Source organism: Psammomys obesus, unplaced genomic scaffold (genome assembly GCF_907164565.1).
Source record: "Psammomys obesus unplaced genomic scaffold, mPsaObe1.curated_primary_1811, whole genome shotgun sequence".
Taxonomy (NCBI): Eukaryota; Metazoa; Chordata; class Mammalia; order Rodentia; family Muridae; genus Psammomys; species Psammomys obesus.
Genome location: NW_026585742.1, coordinates 14,896,094 through 14,916,809, shown reverse-complemented (window position 1 = coordinate 14,916,809; position 20,716 = coordinate 14,896,094). Strand labels below are relative to the sequence as shown.

Genomic DNA, 20,716 nt, shown 5'->3' with positions numbered 1-20,716 from the left:
GCATGGGATAATAATTTTGAGTAGTAACTTTATTTACCTTGGTTGACTTCATTCAACCAGAATTTATTTTATTGGTGTCACTGGGCTAGAAGTTTTCTGGCATGAACATGTTGTAATTTTTTGCATTGAAAATATAGCTAGATATGATGGTGCACTCCTGTAATTTCTGCAGCCTAAGGCAGGAAGACATCGTGGCCTGCGTTAGTTCTAGACTCAGCTCAAGGCCAGTGTGAGCAACTTATGAGACCCTGTCTTCTCAAAATAAAAAAGAGGGCTGGGGATATTTTTCAATAGTAGAGCACTTGCCTTGTATGTGTGGACCCTGGGTGTGCACCGCAGCGCTAAAGAAGGAGTGAAATCACTAATGGTGATCCATTAGTCTTCTCTTGCCATCTGTCCACTGTCCTGAGGCACATACCAAGTGAGTAGCTTGTCAGATTATTCCTAGTTTTTTTGTTTCCCTAAAGATTTATTCACTTTTTATTTTCTATGTATTGGTGTTTTGTGTGCATGTTGATCTGTGCACCACAGGTGTGCCTGGTGCCCATAGAGGCCAGAAAGGGGCACTGGATCCTTTGGAATTGTAGCTACAGATGGTTGTGAGTTGTTTGCCTTGTGGGTTCTGGGATCTGAATCCAGGTCCTACACAAGAGCAGCCAGTGCTCTTAACTGCTGAGCTGTCCAGATACACAACAGAAACCTGTTAAGCCATGTTAATTTGTGAGTGGAATGCCATTCTAATAGCTGATTCTGGCAGAAAGTTATTGTTTCAGCTAACTGAATTATTTGTTCTACATCTCATGATAAAACAAAGAATTTTTTTTTTTTTTTTTCCAGCTAAGTGTGGTGATGTCTGCTTGTAGTCCCAGCACTTGGGGGTACTGAAGTAGAAAGATCTCCAGTTTGAGGACGGTGTGGGCTGTATATCCAGTTCTTGTCCAGCTTAGGCCACATAGTGAAACCATCTTTGAAAGAACAAAACCAAGTGGTCTCCCTCATTTTTATTAAAACAGCATTTAGATGTAAGCATTCAGAGATAGCATCTACCAGGATTCAGGTTTAGAAACGTCCTCTTGTACTCCATAGTACAGGCCATCTGTGATTATATGCAAGGGCAGGATTGCTCAAAAGGTTAAATGGGTATTATTTTAAGACCATTACATAAAACTTTCGTCTTCATTGTCTCACTTGGAACAGTTTGGTCAGAAATCCCATGTGGAGTGTGCTCGGTTCTCTCCAGATGGTCAGTATCTGGTCACTGGCTCTGTTGATGGATTTATTGAAGTGTGGAACTTCACTACTGGAAAAATCAGGAAGGTAAAGTATTTTAAATGCATTAACTTTTTTCTTTTAGAAAGAATTGCTAATTTTCCAGTAATTAGCTGTCTTATTTCTGAGTTAGACTTGAGGAAGGATCTTTCTGAAATGAACATTCATTTTATAATTTAAAATATTGTTTTAAGTTAAATTCTAATTTTTTAAATTATTTTTATTTTTATTAATTACAGTTTATTCCCCCCCTGTACCTCTTTTCTCCTCCCCTCCCAATCCCACCCTCCCTCTTCCCCACCCATGTCCCTCTCCCAGTGCACTGATAAGGGAGGTCCTCCTCCCCTCCCCTCTGATCCTATCATATCAGGTCTCATCAGGGGTGGCTGCATTCATTGTCTTTCTCTGTGGCCTAGTAAGGCTGCTCCTTCCTCTGAGGGAGGTGATCAAAGAGCAGGCCAGTCAGTTCATGTTAGAGACAGTCCCTGTCCCCATTACTATCGAGGCCACTTGGACACTGAACTGCCATTGGCTACCTCCGTGCAGGGGTTCCAGGCCATCTCCATGAATGGTCCGTGGCTGGAAAGACCCCTGTGCCCAGACTTTTTAGATCTGTTGCTGTCCTTGTGGAGCTCCTGTCCTCTCCAGGAGGACTTACTATCTCCCACTTCTTTCATAAGATTCCCTGCATTCTGCCCAAAGTTTGGCTATGAATTTCATCATCTGTCTCGATATCCTGCAGGGTAGAGCCTTTTAGAGGCCCTCTTTGGTAGGTTTCTGTCCTGTTCCCTGTTTTCCCCCTCCTCCTATGTCCATCCTGTTTGCCTTTCTGAATGGGGATTGAGCATCTTAGCCAGAATCCTCCTTCCTGAGTAGCTTCCTTAGTATGATTATCCTATATTATATGTCTGATACCCACTTATGAGTGAGTATATACCCTGTGTGTCTCTCTGCTTCTGGGATACTTCACTCAGGATGATCTTTTCCAGTTTCCACCATTTACCTGCAAATTTCATGATTTCCTTGTTTTGTATTGCTGAGTAATATTCCATTGTGTAGATGTACCACAATTTCTGTATCCATTCCTCAACTGAGGGGCATCTGGGCTGTTTCCACCTTCTGGCTATTACAAATAAAGCTGCTACAAACATGGTTGAGCAGATGTCGTTGTTGTATACTTGAGAGTGTTTTGGATATATGCCTAGGAGTGGTATAGCTGGATCTTGAGGAAGCATGATTCCTAATTGTCTGAGAAAGTGCTAGATTGATTTTCAAAGTGGTTGTATAAGTTTACATTCCCACCAGCAGTGGAGGAGGGTTCTTCTTTCTCCACATCCTTTCCAGCATATGTTTTTTGTTTGTTTGTTTCTCTGTGTACCCTTGGCTGTCCTGGATTCACTGTGTAAACCAGGCTGGCCTCAAACTCACAAAGATCTGCCTGCCACTGCTTCCTGAGTTTTGGAATTAAAGGTTTGTGTCACTACCACCGGTGTTGCATTTTATAGTTTAAAATCTCAGTTTAGGTTAAATTCTGAGTTTTTTAATTTTATTTCTCAAGACAGGGCTTCTCTGCTAGCAGTTTCTTACATGTCTTTTTAGTAATGTTCTCAGGTGACAGCATGCATGCCGTGTAGTGTATTGTACCCCTCACTTTCCTCTTGTAGTGCTTTTGAAATAATTGCTGAATTGCTTTGCGTTGTATGGAATGAATCATGATCTGTGTAATGAGTTTCTTTATGTGTGTGCGAATGAAATTTATATGTTAATAGCCCCCAAAACTTTCTAGCTACCACACTCCATGTGTGTATGCTTATATGAGAGTGTGCAGGTGCCTGTGCACGTGTGTGTGGAGGCCAGAGGACAGCCCTGCGTGGTGTTACTCAGGTGCTGCCCACCTTGTTTTGACATAGGTTTCTTTCTGGTGTGGAACTCCTCGAATAGGCTGGCCTTCGTTGGTGTCAGACCCATGTCTGCTTTCCTAGCTGTGGGAGTACAAATATAGACCATGCTACTTTTTTTTCCACTTGAGTCTTGGGGATTGAGTTTAGATCTTCATGCTTGTAAGACAACAACTCCCCAGCCCCTTTGTCCATTTTCTGTTGTTTTTTTTTTAAAAATTGGGTTTCTAGGAGCTTTCTGTCTTAGGGAATTCAGAATAGGTATTCCTGAGCTGAAGAAATGACTCCGTTGGGTAAAGTGCTTGCTCTGCAAGTGTGAGAACCAGTGTTCAGGGTTCCAGAGTCCATGTACATGTTGGATGGTTGGTTTGGCAGCCCGCCTGAAATTCCAGTGTTTTGTTCTGGTTTTTGGTTTTTTGAGACAGGGTTTCTCTGTGTAGCCATGGCAGTTCTGGAACTAGATCTATAGACCAGGCTGGCCTTGAACTCAGAGAGATCTGCTTGCCTCTGCCTCTTGTGCTGGGATTAAAGGAATGTGCCACCACCACTTGGCCTTGCTTTAGTTTTTGATTTACTCCTGGAATTTGTATAGATGGGTAAGTGTAGATCCAATTTATTTTACCTTCAGATTACTGTTTATTGACTCATCCATTCCAGTGTGATTTTCATTACACTAAATTTCAATCCGTATATAATGATTTTCTTTATTATTTAATATTTTTAATTTAATATTTAATTTATCGATAAATTTATTAATGCATTATTTAATGTTTAATTTTAAATATTAAATATTTTTAAATATTAAATATAATTTTTTTGTTTATGGATGCTTTTGTTCCAATGTGCTTGTGCTGAGTTCAGAGGGCAACTTGTGGGAGTTGGTTCTCTACTGATCTTATATGGACCTCAGGAATCAGACTTTAGTAATAGCAGATATCGGTGCTAGCTAGTTTTTGTCAAATTAACAGTAGTCATTAGGGCTATTTGAAGGGAAGGAATCTTATTTTTTTCTTTTTGTTCTTTTATTTATTCTATTTATTTATTTATTCATTCATTCATTCATTCCTTTATTTATTTATTTTCGAGACAGGGTTTCTCTGTGTAGCCTTGGCTGTTCTGGATTCACTTTGTAGACCAGGCTGGCCTCAAACTCACAGAGACCCTCCTGCCTCTGCCTCCCAGAGTGCTGAGATTACAGGTGTGTGCCACCGTATCCAGTGAATCTTTTTCTTTCGTGATTTATTTGTTTTTATATTATGTGCATTAGCATTCTGCCTGTTTGCATGTGAGTGATGGTGTCAGAGCCCGTGGAACTGGAATTAGAGACTGTTGTGACCAATGCTCTTGACTGCTGCGCCATCTCTCCAGCCAGAGAGGAATAGATCATAATGGAGAAAATGCTTTCCTAAGATAGGTTTGTAGGCAAGCCTGTAGGACATTTTCTTAATTAGTAATTGATGTGAGAGGGTCTAGGCCGTTGTGGGTGGTGCTACCCCCACCTTCCAGTCTAAATCCTTCATTCTTGGGCTGGTGGTCCTGGGTGCCATAAAAAAGCAGGCTAAGCAAGCCTTGGGAAGGAAGCCAATAAGCAGTGTTTGTCCATGGCCTCTGCATCAGCTCCTGCCTCCAGGCTCTTGCCCTGCTTGAGTTTCTGCCCTGACTTCCATCAGTGAAGGATTGTTACCTTTGTGTAAAAGATGAAATAAATCCTCTCTTTCCCGAGCTGCTTTGGCCACGGTGTTTTATCGCAGTAGTAGAAACCTCTTTACCCATTAAGCCCATCTTGCCAGCTGGGGTAGTGGATTTTATGGGCGATTTTCACTTTTTTGTATGTTTGGTTTAAAAAAGTACTGAATACAACTGGGTGTGGTGGCACATGCCTGTAATCCCAGCACTGGGGGAGGGAAAAGGATGCAGGTAGATCTCTGTGAGTTCAAGGCCAGCCTGGTCTCCAAAGTGAATCCAGGACAGCCAAGGCTACACAGGGAAATCCTGTCTCAAAAAGAAAAAGAGAGAGAGAGAGAGAGAGAGAGAGAGAGAGAGAGAGAAAGAAAGAAAAAGAGAAAGAAAAAGAAAAAGAAAAGCACCAACTTCTGAAAGACAAATAATGGAAACATATTTAAAAAATATATGAAATACTTTGTGGAGTTGATTTTCTTCTTCCCACCTTTACATGAGTTCCAGAGATGAAATTCAGGTGGCCAGGCCTTTGTGGCAAAAGTCTTTGCCACCTAAGTCATCTTTCTGGCCCATTTGTTTAAATCATTAAACAATCTCACTTTATAATAAAAAAACAAAAACCAGTCTCATTTTCTGTGTGTGATAATATATGCCTCTAATCTCAAAACTTCCCTTCCTGAAAAATAGAAAATGAGAACAACAACAACAACAACAAAAAACCCTTTCATTTGAGTAGTGATAGATGATAAATGAAACATCATACATAGATATTCCTGTAGATGATTTTAGGAAAGGTAGCTGACAGGTTGAGACAAATGTTTGCTTACTTTCTCATGTTATCCCCCAAATAAGTAAATTGAGATTTGTTAAAGACAGAAAATGTGAGACTGGAGAGACATTTTGCGTAGAGACGTTCGGTGAGTCACCAGAGGCATTGCCATGTCTACCTTACGTTGGTACTTCCTGTAGTGTAATTTGAGTTATGTAAATTTATTTATCCCTAGTTTTATCAGTTGTTCATGAGGAACTTGTACATGGCACTGCTATTTGCTTTGGAGGTTTAAAGTAGACACACTCCATCGTCCTGCTTCTAGTCAATTTCAGCAATTCTGGGTGGGGCCACTGGTGTGATTTTGTGTTAGTTTAATAACTGTTAATCGTTGCTTACTTTAGGATCTTAAGTACCAGGCCCAGGATAACTTCATGATGATGGATGATGCTGTCCTCTGCATGTGTTTCAGTAGAGACACTGAAATGTTAGCAACTGGGGCCCAAGATGGAAAGATCAAGGTATGATCGGTGCCAAGAGTGCTTGTATTTAAACATTTTCAGGTTTCTTGTTTTGTTGTTGGTTTATCTTGAGATGGGGTTTCTCTCTGTAGCCTTGGCTGGCCTTGAACTCAGAGATCTGCCTGCTTCTACTTCTGTTGCAGAGATTAAGGGCGTGCACCACCATTGCCCAGCCCTTTTCAAGTTTTTTAATGGTGTGGTACACCTGACATTCATTATCAAAATAGCACTTTTTTGTAAGCATCAACTTGATGCTAATTCCTTTTTCTTGTTAAATTTTACTAATAATTCTGTGTGGGATGGTCTATTAACATGTTTAAAGTCACACAGCTGATAAATTACAGATCTGGCACTTCAGTTCAAATCTGTCCTTGTCTGTTTTGGTTGTAGCTCACTGTATGTAATGTATTAAGGGAATGGTATACAGCCCATTAGCTGTACTTGGTTTTTAATTGCTTATGGTGGAGCTGGGGCTAGGTAAAATATGGAAATGGTCACTGCTTAATGGACATAGCTATTGTTTTATTGTTTTTCTTTTTGTGTGCATGTGAGGTGTTGGGGATTGAACTCAGGGCCTTGTAAATGTTAGACAAATACTCTTACCTGTGGCTTGTTTTTTGTTTGTTTTAAAGGTTTAATTGTCTTTGTTTTTAAGATTTATTTATTTTACGTGTATGAATGTTTTGCCTGCATGTATGTATGTGCACAGTGTTTGGGCCTAGTGCCTGAGGAGGTCAGAAGTAGGCATCAGAGTCCCCTGGAACTGAATTTACAGGCAGTTCTGAGCCATCATATAAGTGTTGGGAATTGAACCTGGGTCCACTACAAAAGCAGTAAGTGCTCTTAACCTCTGAGCCATTTCTCCAGCCCCTAGTCTTGAATCTTTATCTTAATAATTTATAAGAAAAGAGTTTTAAGTTTCAACGGATCTCACATCATTATACTACTACAGTAGACATGCCAGATGGAAACGTTCACATGCAGCTTTCATGCTGTCTTGGTATAATAGCACTGTGTTGGGAGCCGTATCTGCTAACACTTTATTCACACTTTTATTTTCTTAATAAAGGTGTGGAAGATTCAAAGTGGACAGTGTTTGAGAAGATTTGAAAGGGCACATAGTAAAGGGGTCACCTGCCTAAGCTTTTCTAAGGACAGCAGTCAGATCCTTAGTGCATCTTTTGACCAGACAATAAGGTAAGAGGGATCCCTGAACTCGTGAAGATGTGATAAAACAGGACCCCAGAGGGAGAAGTTACTCATGAACCTTTATGCTGTTTTCAGGATGGGGTGATGTGATTGCAAGGGTATATAGGCCTCATTTCCTCAAGTTCAGGTGGCATAGCACTGTTCTGTGCATTTGAGTTTTTATCCAGAAGAGACCTGCAAGGATGAAATAACGGTGTTTCATGTCTCAGTGCATGGTCTGTGGAGCTGGGTGTGGAGCTGGAAGCTTGCATTCCCAGTGCTTGGAAAGGAGAGACAGGTGGACCAAGTCTAAGCCAGCTTGGACTTCCCAGTGAAACTCTGTCTTGAAAAAGGAAACAGGTGGTCTGTGGAGCCACCTGTGTTCTTAGTGCTTTGGAGGACCCAGATTCCTGGCACATAGCTAAGACCCACTAATTACTAATCTCTTACTGGTCTGGACGGAAGCCTGTGGTTACTGGTATTTCTCTCAGTCTCTTGCTGTGCAGTTTGCATTTTTCTGTTTCATTGTTTGACATAATGAAGTTATACTGTGTATATTTAATTTAATAGTGTAATACTTTTGCAGTTCACTTAAAATGCATTCAATACTTTGCTCCCCAGAATGACATACTGAATATTATTCTTTTAATTTTATTTGATAGAATTCATGGTTTGAAATCTGGAAAAACACTGAAGGAATTTCGGGGCCATTCCTCCTTTGTTAACGAGGCAACGTTCACACAAGATGGGCATTACATCATCAGTGCATCTTCTGATGGCACTGTGAAGGTGAAGTATCAGCACCGACTCATTCTGGGATGTTATGAAGGTAGCGTTGGTCAGGATGGTGATGATCTAGCATGTGATCTGAGACAAAAGTTCCCTGTTGTGTATGGTACACACTCATGTATCCTCAGATTCATACAGGCCAAGCTTTATCGTGTGTAGAAAGAGGTTCTTCTAAACCTAGTGAGGCTTCCTTCATTCATAGATACATGCAGTAGTTCAGTGTCCCTTCCCATAACTAGAGGCCACTACTTAACCACTCCTTAAAATCAGTTCAGAAGTCTCAGTGACCAAGTCCTCCTTTCTTGTGCTTCTCTTCCAGTTTAGAACTTTCCTTGTTTGAAGAGGAGGAAGGGAGAGAAAGCATAGGAATAAGAGCAGTTGGGAATCTAAGGCACCCCTCTTGCCACAAGTTCAGTGCCAGTCTCTGCTGTTTAAGACCTTTTCTTTAAAGACAAACAAGGGGCCAGGAGTTGGTGGCAGGTGTGCCTGTGGTGGTGACTGTTCATGGGTGTTTAGAAGACATCTGTGTTGTGCAGAGCTTCGTTAATCACATAGGAAAAGCATCAGGGGCATGTTGGAGAGGCTCTCCCACCTCCTTAGTGAGGGTATCTGAACAGTACCAGGCAATCCTTGGTCCATCTCTTCTAAGCATATCACAGGCTTTTCAGGGTGTCTGACTAGAACAAGGTGAAAACTGAGATAATGGGATTGGGAGGGAAAGCGGGAAGGGCTACATCTGGGATACAAAGTGAATAAACTGTAATTAATATAAAAAAATACACCAAGATAAGTAGTTCTAGGGTCTGAAGGGCTTCAGCCTCCTAGATTCCCATGTATGTGCCAATGTTGTGGTTTCTTTTTGACCATATTCAGTAAGCTGTACATTAGCGTCATTTGTGGAACTTCAAGAAAATTCCCATGCTTCTGTCTTACACCTCGGCCTCACCAAATCAGTTTTGAAGATAGGGCGCTAAGCTAACCTCTCCTTCGGTTTTAATGCCATTTGAGTATTTTGTTTGTATATGTGGGTGTGTGCATGTCTCCTTACGCACTTAGAGCCCAGAGGTCAACTTTGGGTGGTGTTCCTCAGTTGCTTCTCCATGTTGTTCAGGGGTTCTTGCAGGGTCGGGGACACTTCAGGCATGTACAGCCACTCTCAGCTTCCAACTTACTGAGACAGGATTTCTCACTAAACTTGAAATTCAAAGATTCAGATAAGCTGGTTGGCTGTCCTGGTTCCTTCCCAGTACTGAGATTATTGGCATCCAATTTTTATGTGGGCGCTGGGAATCAAACTTAAGTCTTCATGTTTGTCTAGCAAGTACTTTACTGAGCATGTCCTCAGTTCCTGGGTAATTTTTCCCTCCCTTCTTACCGGAGCCATTGTAGAATATACTTTCTCAAAGTAAGGATCCTTCTGTCTCAGCTTCTTGATGGCTGAAATTACAGGTCTGTACCATCATGCTTGGTATTTTGTTTGATTTGAGACAGGATCTTGCTATAACAGCAGCCCAGGCTGGCCTTGAACTTTCAGCTCCCCAAGTTCTGGGATTACAGGTATGTGCCACTGTGCTCCTGGTTGTTTATGAAGATAGCAGTGACACGTAGCTAATTTCAAGGTGTGTGGTTCTTTTGGCTAAGGAAGAATGTATAAGGAAAGATCCTGGATCATATTGTTTATTGTAGTTTTCATTTTATTATGCTAGTTAAATGCTGAAGAGTGCTTACATGTGGCAGTATTGGTTATTTGATTTTCTTAAGATCAAGCAGCTTTGTTTGAGTCCATTTTTACTCATTTTTATTAACCTAATTGTTAACTTTTAAGCCTTAAACTTCAGAGATTCTCATACTCAAAATGTTTATATTTTGTTTTCGTATGGTAGATCTGGAATATGAAGACCACAGAATGTTCAAATACCTTTAAGTCCCTAGGCAGTACTGCAGGGACAGATATTACCGTCAATAGTGTGATTCTGCTTCCTAAAAACCCAGAGCACTTTGTTGTGTGCAACCGGTCAAACACAGTGGTCATCATGAACATGCAGGGGCAGGTGAGTTCTCAGAAAGTGCTTCTGCACTGGCCTTGATCTGGCCCATACTGTAACTAACGAGGTGCCTGCTTCTAAGCTGTGTTAGCTTAGAACTATATTTGTAGATACCCATACGGAAGTGCACCCTTTCTGCAGTGTATATATGATGCTTTTTCTCCTTCATCTAGTCTGTCTTGTTTCTGAGACAGAGTCTTGCTGGTCTACCCTCAAACTCAGTGACCCTCCTCTCAGGCTCCTCAGTCTGGGTTTATGGGTGTACTGTGCCCAGCTCCAGCCTGTCTTCAGCCTCCTTTAGCTAGCAGCATTTCCTTTTAGGGAGGCCTATTGTGGTGTGGATTACTCTCTCTGGACATGTAACTACTACACAGGCTAACAAGGGAAGAAAGCATCAGTGTCTCACTGTGTGGCCTAGGCTGGCCTTGAATTGGGTGTCCTTTCCCCAGCCCCCAAGTGCTGGGACTTAAGCTGAACACTACCAAGATGAGTTTAATGTTATATACCATAAAGCAAAGTCCTACTTGGTCCATCACGGGTGGGGGATGGGCATTGCATCTGTTTGGACTGGAATTTTAAGTTCAGGTAGTACTGAAAACTAGAGGTATATTGATTTAGAAAATGGTTATATATAAGGTACCGAATTTGCCTCAGGAGAACATAGTAAACTAGAGGACGGGGTGGTGACTTGGAAGCACAATTCAAAATTTCTGTCAGCTCTTTAATTTTAGGTAGCTTATTTGTTGAATGTTTTCAGGTGGAAGCCTGAACACACTTAGGTCCCAGCTCTTGGAAGCTGGAGGCAGAAGGATCAGGAATTCAAAGTCAGCCTTGACTGCATAGCAAGCAAGCTTGAGACCAGCCTGGATACGCGAGACTAGGTCTCAAAACAGACAGTCCTTACTAAGTGCTAGGTCAGCTGCAGGGGTAGTTTAGCATGCTGCCTGCAGTTGACCTGCTGTAAATCTTGTTCTTTTCTTTGGATGTGGTGCCTTCCAGATTGTCAGAAGTTTCAGTTCTGGTAAAAGAGAGGGTGGTGACTTTGTTTGCTGTGCCCTGTCGCCCCGTGGTGAGTGGATCTACTGTGTTGGGGAAGACTTTGTGCTCTACTGCTTCAGCACAGTCACTGGCAAGCTGGAGAGAACTCTGACGGTGAGTAGTAACTGGGGATGCATGCCCTGAAGGACAAGCCATCTGCAGGCTGACCACCGTCAGTGTGAACCTCTATAGAGAGCATGCAGTGGAGGTGCTTGCCAATGCACAGTTAAGTAACTGTATCACATGTTAGAATTCAGATAATGCAGTTCGGCTTCAGGGAAGAGGATGACTGTACAGAAAGCAGAGGGACATACTGTCTAGCTAACTAGGCAGATCTTCCAGGCAGAGGAGTTGGAGACAGGCTTTCTCCAATACCTTTAGAAGGTAAATGACTTGCCTATTATCCTTCCAAATTGATTGCTTTTGAAACTTTCAGCTTTCCGCTATTAAGTTTCAAAAAATTGGAGTTATGAGGAGTATTTTCTTTTCTTTTTCATGACAGGGTTTCTCTGTGTAGCCCTGGCTGTCCTGGAACTTGCTCTGTAAAACAGGTTGGCCTCAAACTCAGTGATCCACCTGTCTCTGCCTCCTTCTGGGATTAAAAGTGTGTGTCACCTCCCAGCTTATGAGGAATGATGCATGCCAGTTCCTTTAATAAGCAGTCCACAAATCTTAGTGATTTAACAAAATGAAAACTATCTGATTATCAGTAATTGGAGAGCCCTCTTCAAGCAATGGCATTTGGAGTATGTGACCTCTTAGGGTCCCTTCTTCATCCCCACTCAACTCTGGAGGCCTCTTGGAGTGCTTTGTTAAGTAAGGTCTGTGCACTCTGACTGCTTTCCACGGTCCAGGTTCACGAGAAGGATGTGATCGGAATTGCCCACCACCCGCACCAGAACCTGATTGCCACCTACAGTGAAGATGGACTCCTGAAGCTCTGGAAACCCTAAGGCAGCCTTGCACTGCAGCCTTGCGGTATTCTTCTCACTCATTCAGACAGTTTTCTTTGCAGCCAGGGAGCAAGCACTTACATGGAGGCATGTTTACCATCACAGCACTTTGGAGACCTGCGGAGGATTTACTTGTGAGCTAGCTATCGAAGCAGGCCCTGCCTTGAGCAACCCTGCCTGCCCTGACCTCTGTGACCGTGACCTCCCTTTCTCTTTGTACATACTTTGACACAGGTTTTCCATATACATGCACATACACACCCAAACACACATAGAGGACTCTGGAGCCAGAGTGGAACAGCCTTGGCTGCTTGTTCCTTCTGAACTTGGGAACCATTCCTCTTTTGGCTCTGTTTCCTGGGTGGGCTGGAGAGTAGCAGCTCCTGAGATCTATCTCCTAGACTACAAATACCAGACTGAAGCACATGTAATATAGACTGTGTATGTTTACAGTGTTGGGTATAAGTGGGACACTTTGCCCTCTGTCACCTCCAAAAAAAAAAAAAAAAAAGATTTTAATAAATTTATACCATTCTGAAGACTTTACCACAAATATTCATATGTGGGAGAGGGAATCCTTATTCTTGAACCTCCAGTCTGGTAGTCAGTTCCTTGGACAGTATAAGGTAGGCTAACATGAAAAAGCCCTGGTGACACATGACCTTATTTGCTTGTCAGCCTTTCATTCTGAGCTCTACCTTTTATGTTCAGGCCCACTTCAGGGAATTTAGTCTTTTATTTCAGTTGGAACTAGTTACAGGGTTGTTTATGGGATTTGAAGTTTGGGCACCTCTCTCTTCTATGTAGAGGATGATAGAGCACTTGCAAATGGACTTTTGTGAAGAAAAATTAGAAAGGGACCCACGATTTAGCTCTTATAATGTATATACTTCTCAGTTAGCTACAGAAAAACTTTTCACAGTAAACAAAACTCTTAAAAATGTGTTCCATGTTGATGTCCTTCACATTTAAACCAAAGACAGAACATTTATAATGTACAAAGATAACTGCTAAATTGTATCAAGAAAGTGAGGCCTTCTTCTCCTAGGCTTTTTATTGAGAAAGTTGTTACCAAGTTTCACATTTGATGCTGGGGCTCTAGTTCATTGTCTAGAATACATGTCTTGGTTTGATTCCCCAGTACCACATACATGTGCACACCTGTAATCCCAGCAGTTGGGAGGTGGAGGCAGGAGGATCAGAAGTTCAAGTTAGTCCTAAAGTAAGCTCAAGACAAGCCTGGTCCTACAGATTGAGTTCCAGGACAACCAGGCTGTTAAACAGAGAAACCCTGTCTTGAAAGAGAAACAAGAAAAAAGTTTAAGGTCAACCTAGGTTAATAGGAGACCTTGTACTTGTCTGACTCAAAGAGGGGGAGAAAACCCAAGAGTTAAATAGGAGTTTGGCAAGTACCCAGTACCCACAAACCAGAATCACAACCAGTTTTAGGACCAGCTGGGGCTGCACTGTACGATCCTGTCTCAAAACAGGAACTGCAGTGTGGTATTATCAGTAAGCTAAATATGGGACAAACTGGTAATGTTAGTTGCTGGGAGTATAGATAGTTTTAACAGACCACCTTTGTTCATTCTTCAGCTACATTTGGAAAGAACTTTTAAGACTGACCTTTGTTTTTGAGACAGGGTTTCTCTGTGTAGCCCTGGCTGTCCTAGAACTCACTTTGTAGACCAGGCTGTCTCTGCCTCCCAATTTCTGGGACTAAAGGCATATGCCAGCATGCCCACTGCCCTTTCTTAAGCTCCACATAGCCAGTTTTCTCCAAGGCTGAAGGTAGGGACCCTCCCCTAATAACCCTGTGCTGAGGCAGCGTTGAGGCTAACGCCTAGCCCTGGCACTCATTTCCCATTGAGGTGGCCAAGTTGTGGGAATCTCCTTAGATGTGGGACTTGCTGGAAGGCTGCTGGCACTATTGCTTTTTAACTTGGCTACCCACCTAACCAAAGATTAAGGGCCCTGTAGTAGGGGCTAACAGAAGCTTAGTGCCTGGGACTTTCATATGAAGTCTGATTCCACAGAGGTAGTAGTCTTTATGTGGCCCACCACATAAATCCTGGTGGTAAAAAATGTGTCCTGTCCCAACTCATGATGAATCATGTTTCAGGGCAATGTTTTTTAGAAATGCCACCAGTGTAAATAATTCTCAGGTGTAGTATTCTTCCTTCACTGCTAGTTTTTCAGTCTTGCAGTTTTCTTCTAGGTTCAAGCTGACTCAGAATTTATGTATTTTCTGTTAAACATTGACTTCATGTGACTGATCACAAAGCAGCTAGATTCCAGTCTGCTTTCATGATTTACCAGTCCAGTAGCTTGTTTGAAAGACATTTTTAGGTTCTACCCCAGACCAACACAAACTACTACACTGAGACCAATTAGCAAGCATGTTCACATACAGCATTTTGTCATCCTTTAGGTAGGTGATTTCATTTTTACTCTTCCCAAAGGTCCCATCGTAAATGCTAAAGGTACAGTAACAGCATTTCTGTTCTATACAGCATGTTAGAATCCTATATTTGAAAAGCTTAAACTACAGTATGTTCAAGGTAACATGGCTTCCTGGTTTGAGTTTAAAACGCTCAACAGCCAGCCAAATGCTGTGGTGCATGTCTTTGATTCCAGCATTTGGGAAGCCGATCTGAGCTCAAAGTCAGCCTGGTTTATATAATGCGTTTTAGAACAGCCTAATGAGGCCCCATCTTGAAGGAAGAAAACAAAAACAGACAAAAACTCAACAACAAAGCCTGACATTTAACCAGGTTTATGCTTTTACCAGCTCAGTCACCTACCTGCCAAATTGGTTCTGTTGAGTGCTGAAGATGTAACCAAGCTACTATACCAACTGAACTATAATCTCCAACCATGGTGGATGTCTAAAATTGGAACACCATCAGCAGTGATCATATGACTTGACAGCACAGACTGGGTTTGAACCCAATACAAATCCCATGCATTATCCTGCCCTCAGCCACCTAAATGCTGGGACTACAGGCATGTACCACCATGATGGCTGGCTGTCCCAGGTGACTTATAGTTCTCCCCCATATTGGTAGTCTTCAACCTCAGCTACACAATCACCTTCATGTTCAGGCTACTGAACACAAACTAGCAGAAGGCAAACCCCCAACAGAATGAGACCTGATCAGTGTTCCTAGGCTGGGCGAGAGAGATGGCTTAGTGGTTAAGAGCACTAGCTGCTCTTCCTGAGGACCCAGGTTCAATTCACAGTACCCACATGGCAGCTCACAACTAACTATAGTTCCAGGGAATTTGACACCTTCATGTGAAATGCACATAAAGAAACATTTCCATTCACAGCCAAAATTGCAAACCAGTGACAATGAAGGCCTGGAACCCTTTTCTCTGGCAAGTTTTAATTTTTCTGTCTGCATGAATGTCTATATATGTCTGTGCCTAATGCCTAGAGTGAGTTTCTGATGCCCTGGAGAGGAGTTTGAGGACATGTGAACTGCTCTGTAGGTGCTTGGAACTGAACCTGCATTCTCAAAAACACAATGCTAATTAACCATAGAGCGGTCTCTCGAGCTCTGATCTTTTTTCCAAACCAGGGTTTCTTTGTAGCCCTGGTTGTCCACTCTTTGTAGGCCAGGCTGGCCTCAAATTTAGAGTGCCCCCATGCCCGGCCTCTTGGTGTTTAACTCAAATGTTCTCATGAAGGAAGCTTCAGTCTTTCAGGTTGGAAATGTTTTTAAATTCGTGATTACAGACAATATGGCAGAGCCATGTACAGACTGTGCTGACTGGCAAGAAACTCACATATTCTCACCAAGAAGGTTGAAGTTCTCTTTTCTGACCTGGGGTCACATTTATCTTTTATTTCCTACCCATATAGTCTACTACTTGAACATTTTGGGAACAAAGTAACAAGTTTCATCATCTTCATAATGTTCTGATGAACTGAGAAAGAAAGGCCTGCAGTGACACATTGGAAACACTTGCAATCAATATATTAGGAGAAAGTCATACATTTCAATAACTGCTTAAATTCTGATATCCAGATTTAAGCATGTGAACATGTGACTTTAAAACATACAACAAAGCTATCAGTTTGCTGTACTACCAACATTAAATTGCAGTTACGCTGGAACTTAAGCAAGCCTGTAGCAGACCTAAGGAACACCTTTCCTGGATTATACATTATTATACATTCTCCACATACAAGTCTTGTCACTTTAATCTGTAGATTACTTGGGCTTTGGAAGTCACTACCAAGGGTTTGAGAGGGGAAAAAGGTGACCATGTTTTCTGTGTGTGTAGTTTTAAAGATGGCACAGCAGAAGGGAACGCAATCTAAAAGAGCAAGCCCTTATGATAAACTTCTTTAGGAATGTTATTTCTATCACAAATAACAGAAATTGTATATTAAACCACCTTCTAGGATTTGGCTGATGCAATACAATGCAGAGGCATCACAATTCACTTCATACAACTAGACAGACCAACATGTCACTATAATCATTTTCTTTTTCTGATTACCAGTTAAATACAGAATTTTAATTTCATAGCTTAACATACAACACATAACTAGCATGTCAGTCTAATGTACACAGCTATTATCAGTTACACAAGATATGGCCTAACATATGCTAGGGAACTTTTAAAGTAATTTTTACAATATTAAACTTTCATCTTGCACATTGAAGTCATTATACATACAGGGCAAAGTCAGAGCTTTTATATTTGTGTTTATTCTTCATTTAACTTTTAAAACACTACTATATTTGAATATTAAAACAAAAACAATAGCCAAGTAGTGAGCGTATTAACGATCACAGTCCTTCCCACATTCACTACTGCATATAGAATGTCAGAGAGTGACTAGCGCACTAAGAGGTCTGACACTGAACGCCACCTCTGGGGTGATGTTCATCGTCCTCATATGCTTCTCCATTATAATGACGCCGTCTTTCCTGATTTGGATCAAAGTCCACCAGTTCCACCTGATCCATTTCATCAGTCTCTTCTACTTCCTTCCTTTCAGGAAGGAGTTTTTCCAGCAAAGAGAGTTTATCAGGAGAGAAAAAGCCGTTTTCAGGGAAGTTTACCTGCAAAAAAAGAAATTGCAGTTAAATTTGATTCAACCATCGGATCTCTTAAATACATTAGAATTATTTTCCCCAGAAAAACATTTCTTTAGATGTACCCTTGCAACTCTTACTTAGAACCACCTTGAATGCAGCCAAAGATGACATTTTGTTTGTTTGTTTTTTGAGACAGGGTTTCTCTGTGTAGCCCTAGCTGTTCTGGAACTTGCTCAGTGACCAGACTGGCCTCAAACTCACAGAGATCCACCAGCCTCTGCCTCCTGAGTGCCTAGATTAAATCGGTGTCACTGTGCCCAATCAGATAACTTAAGTGTTTACCTTTCCAACTTGTAACTCTCAAGTGCTAGATTACAGGCACTTACACCTAGGCCAGGTGCTAACAGAAGTTAACTGTCACAATACCATTAGTAACCATAGTTTAAGAATAATCACAAATAGGAATTTCTGATCCTAACCCTGACCAAGGGGAAAAAAGTCATCTGGTGTTCCAATTCCTGGATAAAGGGAGTAAATACAGTTGCTTGGTCTGTATTAGATTTTTAATAAGCTCAAATGTCCCTGAGTTTTAGAGCTTACCTTTAACTCAGTGATTAGACGTCCTTTTTCATATGGCCGACGGTATATTGGCATACCTTCATTTAGCACACATTTTATATCTCTGCTTGACAATCTGATCTAAAGACATTGAAGCTAAATTCTTCCTTAGGTATGGTCAAAGAAAACTAAAACAAAAAACCTCTGAGCTTTGGTCCAAAAACCTGTTGCCCTCATTTATGGCTATTCCAAAATATAACCAACATTCATCCAAATCTCAGCTCTAGAAAGGACATATAGCCAAGGAATTCATCAATATCTACTATTAATTCCTTCTTAGTTATCAGGAGACAAGGAGAATGCCAAGTAGGAAAACAGGCTCATCTAGTTACCATACCTGGATGAGAGGTGATGACTGTGGTTCGGTTGTCAAGAGTGGATATTGGCTTTTGGAAGCCTTACACAATGCTTCAACCAGCTGTATATCCATACACATGAAAAGGTCTTCTCCTCATCTACAGCAATACAAGGCACAGTTACATCTTTCCAATCACAAAATGACTACACACACCACAGTGGGCAAACTTTTTTTTCACCATTCTGAAAACCAAGCAACTGCTGAGATTAGCAAATTATTTTGGATCCCTCTAGCTGTTCGTTGAACAAGGCTTCAAAATCTTACCACACAGCCAGCACAGTGGTGTAGGCCTATACTGTCAGCACTTGGGAGGTAGAAAGTAAAGGCAGAGAAGATCAAGGCCTGCCGTGGTCTTAAAAGAACAGTGTTCTTTCATACATTCTAAGCAATGTAATCTTCCCATGTTGTTGCCTGATTTTAAATCTGGCTTCTTAAGAAGGGAGAAAGCAAAAACAAAAATACAGTCTGGACTAAAGAAAGCCAAACACACATTTGGAACATAAGAATCAGTATAAATCAAAACAGACTTGGGCTGGATTTTCAATTACATAGGCCAATTATGACGGTTTTCAAGGGACAGTGGAGATTTCTTTGATACATGTATTTAGCATTGTGCCTAGTGTAGCATTTTTGTTTGTTTTTCCAGATAAGGTTTCTGTGTAATGGCCTTGGCTGTCCTGGAACTTGCTTTGTAGACCAGGCTGGCCTCAAACTCAAGAGACCCACCTGCCTCTGTCTCCCAAGAGGTGGGTTTAAAGGTGTGTGCCACCACTGCCCAGCTCTCCTGATAGCATTTTTTTAATAGTTAACATTCCCTCAAGTGTATACTTCTTTTCTAACACAAACACCTGTGAAGTATCCTTTCCTAAACAAATTTCCTTCCACATGCTGACCCCCAACATACATTTAAAGTTCAATTTGGAAATATATCTTAACAGAGTCCCAAATTTTACTTTCTTATTAAGATAGTTTATGTATTTACACATAAAACAACTCAGTATGAATCAAGAACAGGGAACTGGTGAAAGGCTATTGAACTGACTATTCCGAGACAGAAGGGGAGCAAAGTTCTCTATGGCTTTCTACGCCTGCCTGCTATCCATTTATGCTCATAGAAAATCCAGTCAACAATTTATTTGTAAGACACAAAGCTAAAGTCTTGATTCTACTTACAGCCATTTACAAACGAAACAGCTAATAAGCTTTTACAGAACACACTGCAGCCTGTTTTATATACCTGTGTTCTAAGTGAAGAAAAGCTCACTTAAGCCAGAATTCAATCACATATGCAAGAAGTCTGTGACTAAGGCTTTACCGGGTAAAAACAGCATGGTCCTTCTGGTCTAACACAATGATAATGTCTCCTGGTTCCAGTCCTGGTTCTTGGTCTCCTTCACCATGGAATGTTATCTTCTGACCATCTTTCATGCCTAAACAGATCAATTTTGTATTTTACTGATACCAGATCAGATACTAAGGTCAGGATAAACGCTACTAGAACACAGATATGGTCTGGGGATGTAGTTCAGTGGTGCAGCACATGCAGAGAGGCTTGGGTTCAGCCCTCAGTGCAATCCCTGCAAGATGTCCTTTGACCTCTACATACATATCTTCCATCATGTCCATGTCTTTGTGGATGACAAATACCACAGAAATGGTGGGGAATATTTAATGGAGTCCAGTTTGGCACTGAAGCAAACTATCACACAGTAGATGACAAAACTCTACAAAGAGTCAGGCTTCTACTCTCAGAAATGCTACCTACTTTGCTACATATCAACCTCAACTTTAAGCCTCAACTTTCCCGAGACTTATTCCACTCAAGAAGCTGAGGATTTAAAATACCCATGCTGAGGGCTGGAGAGATGGCTCAGAGGTTAAGAGTACTGGCTGTTCTCCCGAGCAACCGTATGGTGGCGCTCAACCATCTATAATGAAATCTGTTGCCCTCTTCTGGCCTAGCTCACATGCAGGCAGAACATTGTAAAACTAATAAACAAATACATAAATCTTCAAAAAACAAAAAAAAATAAACAAAACAATGCTGGAACCCACTTGGAAAATGGCAAACGCTATAACCACTAACTGTTAACCATTTTGATTGTTAACAATCTGTAATTAATACCATTAAACTAAGCAGCAGTGTCAACTGACTTTTCTGTTGTATCAACAGTATTTCTAGTAAGAACACTAGGCTTATTTAGATATCCACAAGTATTCTTCCCTTGAAGCCTCCTCCACTCTCAGTTCTCATTTTCCCCATATCTATGTTCAGAACTAAATTAAAAATTCACAACCTTGTGCAATAGGCAGGTTGCTGGCAGACTAATTACCCAGTACATGTTAAAGCCCTGGGTTTGGTTTCTACTAGCCTGGACTCATTTAAGAAAGGAAGGAAAGAAGGAAGAGAGGAAGCAAGGAAGGAAGAAAGAGAAACAAATCGAGAAACAAAGAAAGAAGAAAGTTGTTAGCAGGGCAGTGGTGACTGCAGGCCTTTAGACTTTAATCCCAGTGCTCTGTCGGGAGTCAGGCA

General features: G+C 41.4%; 1 protein-coding gene across 7 annotated transcripts in view; it reads left to right on the top strand.

Annotated features, from left to right (window-relative positions):
- The window catches only part of LOC129670564 (WD40 repeat-containing protein SMU1), a 32,754-nt gene that overhangs the window by 8,329 nt on the left and 3,709 nt on the right, over nucleotides 1-20,716 (top strand). For 3 of the 7 annotated variants that reach the window (XM_055599118.1, XM_055599117.1, XM_055599116.1), the window contains exons 7-13: nucleotides 1,198-1,317; nucleotides 6,021-6,137; nucleotides 7,207-7,334; nucleotides 7,988-8,114; nucleotides 9,998-10,165; nucleotides 11,159-11,311; nucleotides 12,052-12,175. In XM_055599118.1, the coding sequence (XP_055455093.1) occupies nucleotides 1,198-1,317; nucleotides 6,021-6,137; nucleotides 7,207-7,334; nucleotides 7,988-8,114; nucleotides 9,998-10,165; nucleotides 11,159-11,311; nucleotides 12,052-12,150 (912 nt within the window). In that variant the 3' untranslated portion in view covers nucleotides 12,151-12,175. Of the gene's footprint in view, nucleotides 1-1,197; nucleotides 1,318-6,020; nucleotides 6,138-7,206; nucleotides 7,335-7,987; nucleotides 8,115-9,997; nucleotides 10,166-11,158; nucleotides 11,312-12,051; nucleotides 12,686-20,716 lie in introns of those variants that run through there. The other 4 variants (XM_055599119.1, XM_055599115.1, XM_055599120.1 and 1 more) reach the window with 2 other exon arrangements.